This window comes from Cyrtonyx montezumae, unplaced genomic scaffold (genome assembly GCF_038088225.1).
Source record: "Cyrtonyx montezumae isolate F1298 unplaced genomic scaffold, pur_monq_1.0 scaffold_4, whole genome shotgun sequence".
NCBI lineage: Eukaryota > Metazoa > Chordata > Aves > Galliformes > Odontophoridae > Cyrtonyx > Cyrtonyx montezumae.
The window spans coordinates 22,252,449-22,264,579 of NW_027072045.1; the positions used below are offsets into that span (position 1 = coordinate 22,252,449).

Below are 12,131 nucleotides of genomic sequence, written 5' to 3' on the forward strand. Positions count from 1 at the left end.
TTTGCTGTTAAGTCGCCTGAGTTTCAGACAGGAACAAATGAATAGATTTGATTCAGCTCTACTGCAAAGCACAAAAACAAGCTGTAAGGCTGTTCATAAATAAGATCATCACAGAAAAGCTCAGATTTCAAAGATGACAGAAGTTTCACAACATAAGTCCTTCTGACTTAAGTTCTTGTACACTGTGCAGCTCAAATTGAATTGACTTGTTTTGTTTTTAAATCACCTTTTAAGGAACTTAAACTACTGCACTACTAACACAGTGTCATCATTTTCTCAGGCATGAAAATTCTCCTCTGTTCCTGCAACAGCTTAAAAAACACAAGCCATAAGAGGAAGAACTGACCAGCAGTATTAGTAAGAATTTTGTTTATGCTTTAAGACTTCAACGCAATGCAATAAAAACAAAGAATGACAAGTACAAGCAGGCACAATTTAAAGTAGCAGACCATTTGATCATCTTAAATGACAAATTGTTGTTCTTCCCCTTAAATAAGCTGCTACTGATGGAGATTAGTCAGAGGCATTAATAAGCCCGGAATGACACCTTTTTATTCCACGTGCTCAGGAAATAGTAAAAGAATTTGGATGTTCCTAGAAGGAGAAGGGCCCATCAACAAGGGAAAACAAACAAAAACAAGCAAACAAGAAAACCTACTACAATTCCTAGCACTGCTGATTAAAAGGTTGTCATTTTAATGTGAGCTGCCACCATACCTGTAAACAATTCTGCTGTTTAAAACTTTCCACTCTGGCTTCTAGTTTATTTCTAGGAAAATAGATGGAAGGATGATTTCCAAGTTATGAACACTATGCAAGTAAGATTAAAAATGTTAGCACTAACAAGTCTCATCCAGTAAGTAATAACTTGAATAAATCTTAAGCCTGTTTGCCAGGACTGCCAGACGATGCAAAAACAAATCAATACAACAGCACAGAAATTTCCGTAGAAAACAACAAAGCTGTCAGATGCCTGAAGAAAATAAGCCACTGAGAACTTTAGTTATGTTACTGATGAATACTGTGAACTTTTTAAGAGCCAACAACAAAAAGCACCACCACAGCCCCAAATTTACTTCACAGGAATTTACTTTATTTACAAACACAAACAAGCATCACTGTTTTGAAAAAAGCATGAGGGCTCCCTCTTTTGACAGTGCTTTGCAGAATGGGAACAAACTGCATTTGTCAGGGTATGCAGTTGTGAAGACAAAACTTTTCACGACAACGGAGCAGTTTTTAGGAAATATATATCTTGCAAAATAGATTATCACAAACCATAGAGCATTTAAGGAAATAAAGAGCTACTGCTGTTCTTTGACACAACTCTTCTCTAGATAGGAGCAGGATGGTTAACATTAAGTTCTATCTAAACACAGGACATTAAGTTCTATCTAAACACAAAGTGGCAGCTGACTCAACATGGATGACATTTCATTTGTAAACCCAGTTCCCATCTTAAACAGATGAGAGAATGAATGATTAAGCAGAGCGCCCAAGAATACAAATAATTATCTGAGGCTCATAAAAGCATCGTGACAAGCTCATATCCATTTCCAGCAATATGGTGCAAACATTCCTGAGAAGATTTTTAAATCGATCATTTGTTATACTTTACAACTTATTAATAAATTAAATGTGTTCTTTGATAACACAGAATGAACAGCCAAAGGCCAGCTGAACAGGCCAAGTTAATTTCAGTTAGTACATGAAGAGCAAAGAGGCCAAAAGTCCACAATCTCAACCATGACAGTCTGAATAACAAAGAGGGAATACTTCATCAACAAGACTGCCAATATGCACAGCTCTCACAGCAAGTACATGCAGCACAACCTGCATTTCTTTGTCAACATTATGCTGTGTGAAACAAAACTCGTTCTGTAACACTAGTCCCTATCAGCAACAGAAAGAGGCAGCAAAAAGCAGTCCTTTATCAGATAAACAGAGCAGATATCTGTTTTAACCATGCATAACTAACAAATTTAAATTTCTAGTCAACCTTAAAGGAGTTTCAGAACCTCTCCCTCCAAAAATGGAGCACACGTGCACTCAACTTATGAGTTGGAAGAAAAGTAAAATGTTCTCTGTTGCATCTCATCCCATACCATTTTATCTGGCTTAATTTCTGATCATCACTCAAAATACCTCAAGTTGCATTTGCCACCTACTACTCATTGTTCTATTCTATTCTTATCCAGGAAGGTAATATGAAATTATACAAACCACTGCAACCATTCAAAGGTTTCATTCTATAATACAGCAGAAATTTACTATAAGACCAGCAAAGCACAGTCTATACAATCACCACTGTAATACAGCATTAAAGATGTTTAAATAAAGGAAAAAAAAACAACTTCTTAGGAGAAACCCTTACACTGGAAATGTTAACACAATCAATTAATAAACCTGTTTTCCATATACAAAAGACATCTCTCACCTTGCATTCAATAATATTAGTTGTTACTGAAGCACACAAATCAGCTTCTTCTGATTTAAAACTAATATTGATTATAAAATCTAATTATTGTAACTGAAGTTATCAGAGAAGTAACTATCCACAAAATGACAGCAATACTTCTACATTTGAAAAGAGAATTATTTTTCAATTAGAAAAGCCAAAAGAATTAAGACACATAGACAAGAAAGTTGTTAGCATTTTGCTTTTCTTCTTATTTTACATCAACGTGGTTTACCTTGTCACAAAAGTCAGTAAGAGCTGTGAAGTCCCATTTCTTGGCATAAGCAACATTGTACCTCAGAATAGCCTCCTGTGGAAAGAGAACAACAAAATAAAGCTTAGAGATACTCTTATTAACAAAAGTAGTATTGTATCAGATTTTCTTCTTGGAGAAACAGTACCATCTAGTGGATACAACCTGCTACAGAGCCTTCTGAATTCCATATGGATATTAACACCATATAATTTTGAACAGTAGTGAATCTCATATTTCAGGTGCAGCATCAAATAAGCTGTAGCTTATTGCTACAGAAAAAACAAAAAACAAAAACAAGGCATGCTTGTATCTGCCTACAACACATGGTATAAACATCCCTCCCTGCTCAGCTCTTGCCTTCTTTGTAGAGGTAAAGAAGGGGATGTAGCAGAATTATTACCAATTTAGCAACCGAAAGAACCAGAACCATAACATAATCAATTAGGTTCTTCATAAGAATCAGCTTTAAAACCTTTTAGAAGAATACCAAATCAAACAATACTAACACAGGAAGCTTCCTAAGTTGCTGAGGGAGAGCAAATACTCACTTCAAATTCATCCATTGCTTTTGTACACAACTGCCTTCTTGCCTCTCACGCTATTCTTAGCAAAACACAAACAGCAATTCTAAGCTGCTACAAATGACAATTCATTAATTAATTCCTGAACAAAAAGCTAACAAGAACAGTGAAATTCATCAACAAGTAAATCAGTCTCCAAAATGTGAGGGTACTCACTCTCCAAATGAGAGTGAACCAGACGGGAAAACAGACTGCAATAACACTGCAAGTACTATTTTAACCCTTCAGTTTTATTGGGAGTGCAAACTGGGAAGAAAAGAGATTACACATTGAAGTTCCAAATACTGTCACTTGATTTTAAATACCAAGAAAGCCAACACCATGTATCTTACATTGATTTAAATGCAGAACCTTGATAAAGCTGCTTAGCAGCTATTACATTTATAGCAGCAGTTCAGCATAGCTGTTATTTAGGAAAAAAAGGCACAATCAGAAGTGATTACCAGGGTGAAAAAAAAGTTTTCCAAATTCCAGTTTTGAACATGCAGAAATCCTGAAGGATCCCTCAAATAGCAGGGACTGTTTATTTCTTTGTAGAAAACTAAATAAAATATAGGACTAAACCAGAATCATTTACATGAAGAAGAATGTACATGAAGAGCCTGGAAGTACTTTTATAGCTTTACTTACATAGAGCCAATACCAAACTGAGATGCTTACCTTCAAATCATGTGAGCACGTAAATTTGTTGAGTAAGGCAGTTTGGATTAGCTCCCATCTACTTCCAGCAGTTCTATCTCCATTCTTCAAAACAAAAGCCCAAAATATAGTCAGATGAAGTTATATGAATCAGAAAGATCTATGCAGTAATAATTGTCTTCCTTGTCACAATATTTTATAAGGGTCATCTCTGAAATTCTTTTAAAAAAAGATATTTTGGGTATTTGCAAAAGTAACAGTTTCATTCACATTTCAGCATCCCAAATTCTTTTTATCAAAATATACACATTTCACCACATAAAGGGTTAGGTAAAATAATATTGTAAGAAAAAATTATCTTCCCCTTTGTCTGAAGCATCACAACCAAGAATCTAGTGTTTCCAGACCAGATACGGTCGCCTACCAGGTCCTCCAACATCCGTACATGGTTTATCAACAGAGCACGTGTGAAAGCACAGTAAACTGAAAATTCATCTATAATTAAAACAATTTTATTTTTTTACACAGCTGTAAGCATTTTATCTTACCTCATCTTCTACGGGGTATAAATTTTGTTCAGAGCAGGGCATTTTAACATGTTTGTTGTCCCACAAATCTTTGTAGTGAGTTGGAAATGGTTTAGGCACCTCTCCTTCCCTCAGAAGGTCTACCTGCAACACAGGAGGAGGAAAGAAGCTCGGGTATTTGTTTTCTTACACTGAAGAAATAAAGAGTAAGCAATGACTTCATTAAGAAAAGACTAATCCACAATCCATCTCTTTTGGAAGTAGAAAGCTACAACAAACAGCACGACAGGCATTCAGTTAGGAAAAAAAACCAACCAACAATCTCACCATTAAACCCAGAGTAACATACGTTACAGCTCAAAGTGTAAGATGAATGCTCAGTGAGAAGGTTATGGGGAAGAACCTCACAGCTCCATTCAGACTGCAGGTAAAAACTAGAGGATCTTTAAGATCTTCTCTGGTCTTACATTTGGTGAAAAGAACATGACCATTTGACTGTTTGATGCATGGTAAAATAGAGGTTACATACAAATTTTTCTGTCCAATTATCAGTTGAAGTCTTCCTCATTTATAAATTTAAGAAGTATCTACGTAGTTTCAAAAAAAAAATTATCAAAACAGTTCCAAATGTAATCATAGCCATGGACAAAAATAACATTTTTAGTCTTTAATCTAACACTGAAATGGATAATAAATCACTACAGACACAGTAAAATCTCAAGCTTACTCCATAGAACATTGGAAATATATATTAAAAAAAAAAAAAGGCTAATACAATGTTCCTAAGGACCTAGTCTGCTACATAGCATCCTGGTAGCAATGATTTTTCTTATAACTTGCACATAATGTACTTTTCTTTTGATTAGGACTCATTCATGACCTTACAGGCTTCTGGTCACCTTTTTATTTCAACAATAATTTGACTGCCCATTACTCCAGAAAACTAAAGGCGTATGTGAGATTTAGTCTAAAATGCAGTGATACAGTTGCATATGATTTTTTCCCCTTCTCCACATATCTTGAATATTTGAACCTTCTGTACACCTTGAACCCAAAATAGAATCACATGACAATCAAAATACAACGCAGAATCATTTTAGGACAATTTTTACATGCAAACTTAAACTCTCAGCTCAAGTATGGAACCATACACATACACCTACGCAAAACAAAACATAACAAAAAAAACCAATAATTGAATACATATATATAAAAACCAACATATATATTTGTCCCCATCAGGCCAGAGCAGTAAAGCCATAATCACATTTATTCTGGATTTTAATATCTTAATTCTGTGAATAACAAAATTCAGTTTCCAGGAAAAATCAGTTGCCTCGATCTGCTGGAAGAGAATGGCAAAGAAAGATTTTCACAGTCTGCTAATACTGTAAGACTAATGTGGCATTCCACACTTTGAACAACACAGTAAGAAATTTGATTTCAGGTAATACAGTGAAGTATCATACCCTGATGGTCACTGTATGGTTGGCTGAGGGTCTCAGATGAGGAAGGCGAGCCCCACACATGGGCATTCTCCTCATCTCTTCAATTGGTGTCCCAAACCACTTCTTATTAGTTGGAAGAGGTGGTGGCACATACTTAGGAACCTTCCTTCCTGGTCTCTGAGGTTTGAATTCACATTTATCTTTCCTGCTTTGTAAACAGAAACACATTGAAAAAGGACAAATTTACACAAAAATCTTGATATGCAAATACAAGGACTTCAGGGTTCCAATTATAACCAAGCCAGTTTATTAGCTAGCCTTTCCTGTGAGCATTCCTAGAGATTCGATTTTGGCTTGGCTGGTTGTTAGATGGGATGTACGAGATGTTGTGCAGCACAAGAAGTTCTAAGAGTCAAATGGAAAACAAGCTGAAAGACTACCCTTTGAGGTACTGCTTCAACTCCTAAACACCCCTAACAAGATTGCTCCACCCTTGGATAAAGATGTTGTCCAACCTGTTCATGCTGTCTACACATGCCAGTGCCCCCAGGTGTGAGCAATGGCCCAGTCCTTGCAGACCATATGAAAAGGGGCAACCGCTCCAGCGTGACACTTGGTACAGGCCTACTGTGCCTACCTGAGAGCCAAAGAATAACTCTGTCACAGCACTACTGATGACTGAGAATTGTTCATTATGCTACTATTTCTTTCTCCCCACGTTAAGAATTCAGTCATTCTACTCTCTGCTGTAACCTGGTCTAACTAAAACTCAAGAGGAAAACTTCAGCATTTTCTAACCCCCCTCTTGAGCACAACCAATGCTACTCTGCAAGGCACAGGAACCTACACCTTTTATATCTTGTTCCAGCTCAGGACATCTCTACAGCTGGACATACAACCCACTAATTATTCTGTAAAGCACTGTGAGGATTCCTACCTATGCACACAGTGAGACCTTTCCATCAGTTTCCCAACTCAAACATGTAATTATTGCAAAACACCACAAATCTGCTGACAAACGCTGGCCAGCCTCATTCAGACTCTGTTGCTTTGTTACACCAGCAGCTAATTTAACTTAGCAGAAAGAATATCCACTTAGCCCATGTTTTAAGATGTACAGAAACTACAGTCATTTTCTAAGCACACTATTTATCTCATTTTCTAAGAACTGCTCTTTTTTGTTTTCCAAGACCACTGTCCACCTACCCAACTCTCCAGATTTCTCAAATGCAAGGTCCCACCACCATCCAGCTGCCCTCCATTACCCTTGGGCGCATTCTCATGTCAAGAAGTACTTGTGCTGCTCCTCATATCCAGAAGGAGCTCCAACAAAGATGTGCAAAATACATCTTTGCTACTTCTTGCCCTACTTAAAGAGACATTAGTCTACTGAGATAATTGCTTATGGCACCAACACACAGCATCCTCTTGTTTCTACTTCCTCATTTGCCATTCATTCACTTTCCCAGCTCTCACTTGAATCCGAGCTCTTCAGGGCACAGATTATCTTTCTGTCCCTACACAACATCTACCCTACAGTGCTGGGTCATGCTCAAGGCTTCTATTTCTGTTGATGTAGCACCACATCATGAGTCCTCCTCTCTCACAAATTTATTAATAAAGACCAGCAAAATAAATAAATAAATAAATAAATAAATAGAAATCAACACATCACTGCAACTTCTTTCAAATAAATGGATCTTTTCTTGCTGGTGTCAAAGCATCAGCAGCACCAATGCTTCAACGAAACCGATCCAGCATTTTGACAGCAAAAATGAAAGCTAAAGAAAAAAAATACAAAAACATCAGCCTCTTCAAATGTTCTGAATGAAGTAATAAATGCCAAAACTCAGCTTTGGAAAGCAATCCTTCACCACAGTTTGTTCTCAAGCATCTGTTCTCATAATCCTAAGACACTTCCCCAGTAAATAAAATCACCTACGTACAGTGTCGTTAATTCCCAGTTCTAACAAATCTAATAATTTTAAGATATTGCACTAAATAAAAATGTCATTAAAAATAGTCCCATTAAAAACAAGTTATTTCAAGTTAACATCAGAGCTCTCTTTGTGCCTTTACATGCATTTTGCAATGGCCTTTACACAGTTCAGCCTCCAAAGTTTATCCTGGAAATTTTTTAAGTCTGAACAAAACACATGAGGCAAAAAACACTACCTTTTCTCTTCCATTTTAGGTACCCTCATGAAATGAGAGGTGATTTTGGAGTCTTTCTTCACACCTGGCTTTGCACCTTTGCTTTCTGATGATGGAGCAGGAGAGATCCCAGGTGGTCTTATATGCAGGCTATCATCCTTGACAGAATTATCTATTCTGTCAAAGTCTTCACAACCCTTAGTAGAAAACCGTGACTTCCTTGTCTCCAGTTCAGCATCCCCATATTGAATTCTGAAGGATTTGTTTATAGATTTGGCCGTATTGTTCTCCTCTCGCTCATCAAGAAGCGGACTCGTTTCCTCATCAGCCTCTGACCCATGACAGCTATTTTTAGAATTGTCAACATCCATGGGTGATTCTGGTTCACTTTCTTTCTCAAAAGCAGGTGAATCCCCTGAACTACTTCGACATTTGCTCAGCTTCTCAGGACCTCCAACATGAGAGATACAAGCATCACAACCAGCATCTGAAAGCGGGCTTTCTGGAACTACATCCCCTTCTTGTTCACTTGTATCAACAGAATTGCAACTCTTCAACTTCTGAGAGTTGCACGAAACCACTTGTCCATCTGTCTCAGTATCTTTTGAAGAAAGTTTTGTACTTCCCATTTTCAAAGACTGGCCGGATGACTGTTTCCTCTGAGTCCAGATGTCGCTGCTTCCCTCACACCGTCTCTGAGCCTCCTTGCCAGTTTTGTGCATCTGATCAACGTTGGCGTTTTTAAGGGTGTCTCCAGTCTGTCTCACCTTCACAGGCACTCTGTCTGAGCCTGAATCTCTGCCCTCAGCCTCCCAGTCACACATGTTGCCTGTCTGAGGTGAATTTATGTGCTTTGTGCCAACTTCCCCAGACATTTCTGGATAATTCTGTTGGCAAATATTCTCTAGCTTTTTTACATCATGCTCACAAATGTTTTCTTTTGTAACAGAAGTCATCTTGGTATTTCCTTCAGTATTGTTATTAATTTTGCTTTGAAGGCTGTGGAAGAGAAGTAAGGGAATTTAATGTACTACTTCCAGATGAAATTCCCATACGCTATTTTTTAAAGGGAATGATTATAAGCACACAGTACAAACTACAGAGGCTTTAGGCTTTCATCTGTCAGTTAAGCTGGAAGAGAGCATATAAACCAACACGCTAAAGCAAATCTGAAAAAAAAATAAATCCAAATTATTCACATCCTCCTTAACATCCTCTTATCATCTTTGCCTTGCTGGAACTGTGAGCTTGTAGCTCAGTGCTCCATACTTCTGTATTATTTATTTTCACAAGTCTTGGTGGCTTTTCTTGATCATTTTAGCACTGATAAAGATTTCAACTTGCAACTATTTACAAGCACCAATATTAATATAATTACATTGTGATGGCTGAAAAAGAGTAATAACTGATGTCACTCTTCATAAAATAGAATTAAAATTAAAAAATAAACAAAATATCTAGCAAACGTTTCTCCTAGCACACTACCCCACTGCGAAAACATCCTCAGACTTTAGCACTTGAATGTACCTTTGAGTAATATACTTGAGTACAGAAAATTCTGATCCAATTTATAATGTAACACAAATAGTCACAGTTCAATGAGATGGACTCAAATTGATTTTTGTCTATTAATTAACAGCTGTGAGTTGAATACAGGACTATCAAACAAAATCTTCAACTATTAGTGAGCTATGGTAAGCCAAAATAAAAAAGCAAGGCCATTGACTATGCACATGGCCTATACCTACAGCTCGCTGACCGCCTCTGGAAGCGGCAGCCCCACTCTGCTTCACCCTGCTACACGTTCTCATCTTTTTCTTTACAAGAGTAACCTCAACAGTGAGTTGGAAGCTAAGTCAGCAAAAACATTTGCTTCTCCCGGGAGAGTGGGAGGTTAGTTAGCTTTCTGTACTGAAAGTCTGTCTGTCAGGCACTTACACTCGGGAGATGTGCTACAAAGGGAAAGATGCAGAAATGAGGTTGGTCTTTGTCAGTAGCCACCAGCACTGGCAACCTGCACAATTAGTTCTGCACAGGCCCACTCAAAGAACACAACGTTTCAATAGCTCCAGTGAACATTTTACCTTTTGGACTCAGTTGTCTTGGGTCCTTTGTTCTCCAACCAAGTGGTAATTGTCCGTTGCTTACAAACTGAAAAACCACCACGTGCTGCATTATTACATGAAACATGATGACATTGAAAAACGACTGCATATAAGACCAGATGGAAGACAAAAGCACCACCATTAACTCTTCACTATTATCCCCACCATAGGTAGCACTCAGACACTACTAAACACAATGCAATATTCCAGTTGTAACAGTCAGCAGCTGCAGCATAATAACCTTTGTAAATTCCAAGCTTTCATTTTTAATCTTGACCATACTTAAAAACTGTGATAGAGTGGGAAAAAAAAACAACCTGAACTTTACAGCTAGCATCATCACCTTTAATTATCACGACCAACACAGTGAGCCCTGAAAGGCTGCTGAATTTCAGAATGAAGTGAAATTACATAGCTTTCAAGATAATCTGTTGAGGAGGAATTCTAGAAGATCCAGCTGAGCATCTTATTTGTATGCTGCATATTGAGAGAGACATAATATCAAGACTGCGCATGCTAGACAAGACTACTGCTCAGAAAAAGAACATTTCTTTTAACTCTAACCATAAAGTATTCATAAAGCTTATCGATGCTTATTCCCCTAAACAGCAACCAAATGCATGGGATGTTTTCATCACATTCACTGCTCCCCACACTGGTACAGTGAACGTGATCAGTTGCATCTCTGTGACATTGTGGTTCAGAACAACTCACAACTGGCTGCAGTTCTCTTTTCTTCCATGTGCCCGGTGGACTCATCTACCTATCACTTCTGAATCAGCTTAATCTACAAAGCAGATAAGTAAAGCTATCAGTCTTTTATTACAATGACAGTTTTATAGAACTTAAAAAAATAACAAAAACAAACCATCACACCAGAGTTAGCTACACTGACAAGTAGGCTTTAATGGGAAACGTCATTTTACTGCAGATGGAGGCTCTGCAACGTGTAACACCCGTAATCTAGGCCATAGGTAACTTTCTAACATTGTTTCACAGTCGATTTCTCAGTAATTCAGTTTCAAATAAATAAATAAATAAATAAATCCTCAACTTCATTCAAAGTTGTTTGACAGATTTCATGGGCTAATATATATATATATGCTTTCCAAATACTTTAGTCCTTATGTTTTCTAAATTTCACTTTTTGAATTTAAGGTTTAACCCAAGTCGTGTGCAGGGAAGGGGAAAAGCAGCAGCCAGACCACCAGAAGCAGCACGTCGCAGTCTCCACAAAGGCAGCTGGCTGCATCCCGAGACACAAACTTGCGCGGGGAAAAGGACAGAACTAATTATTCAACGATGATTCGCATTTAACCCACTGCAGGAAAGCGCAGGTACAACACAGCTCTCACGCCCGCTCAAAGCAGCCTCCCGGTTACTGATCGCCGGGCTTTAACCCAACTCGCGTACACAACAATCGTATTTCCTTCCTTGTCTCGCGCCCTCGCATTCAGGAAACACGAACGTCGCATCTCCGCGCAGCGCGGCCACGTCCCCGGGCAGCCACTCGGTGCCCGTCCCGCGCCGTGAGCAGCACCGCGCGGGGTCCCGGCCGGGCAGCAGCGGCACCGTGAGGCCGTGTCTCGGCCGGTACGCACCTTTGTTCCCCACGGCGGTAACGGAGCTGCCGCTCCCGGACCCTTCCAGGCCGCTGTCGGGCGACGGCGGCCGCTCTTGCCCCTGGAAGCCGCCGCCGCCGCCGGGCTCGAGCCGGGCTCTCTTGCAGGGGTGGTCCCGCCCGCAGCCCGCGCTCATCCTTGGCGGGCACGCCTCCCTCCGCCCGCCCGCCCGGCCCGCCTCAGCCGCGCGGGCCCGCCAGCGGCCGCCTCAGCCGGGCGGCAGCCGCCCTCCGGGGACGGCGCGACGACACGACGGCGCCGGCTCTGCCCTTCCGCATCCTCCGGCCCGCAGCGCCGGGACGCTCCCGCCGCGTCTCGTACCAAAATGGCCGCCCGCCGCG

The 12,131-nt window shown here is 39.5% G+C and overlaps 1 protein-coding gene across 3 annotated transcripts in view; it reads right to left on the bottom strand.

Annotated features, from left to right (window-relative positions):
* The window catches only part of PARG (poly(ADP-ribose) glycohydrolase), a 57,867-nt gene extending 45,748 nt beyond the window's left edge, over nucleotides 1-12,119 (bottom strand). Inside the window, exons 1-7 of one of the 3 annotated variants that reach the window (XM_065746786.1) lie at nucleotides 11,770-12,119; nucleotides 10,148-10,214; nucleotides 8,085-9,062; nucleotides 5,931-6,117; nucleotides 4,483-4,605; nucleotides 3,956-4,039; nucleotides 2,694-2,768 (exon numbers count right to left, since the gene is read on the bottom strand). In XM_065746786.1, coding sequence (XP_065602858.1) covers nucleotides 2,694-2,768; nucleotides 3,956-4,039; nucleotides 4,483-4,605; nucleotides 5,931-6,117; nucleotides 8,085-9,062; nucleotides 10,148-10,214; nucleotides 11,770-11,926 — 1,671 coding nt within the window. In that variant the 5' untranslated portion in view covers nucleotides 11,927-12,119. Of the gene's footprint in view, nucleotides 1-2,693; nucleotides 2,769-3,955; nucleotides 4,040-4,482; nucleotides 4,606-5,930; nucleotides 6,118-8,084; nucleotides 9,063-10,147; nucleotides 10,233-11,769 lie in introns of all 3 variants that reach the window. The other 2 variants (XM_065746787.1, XM_065746785.1) reach the window with 2 other exon arrangements.
* Between the last annotated feature and the right edge of the window lie 12 nt (nucleotides 12,120-12,131).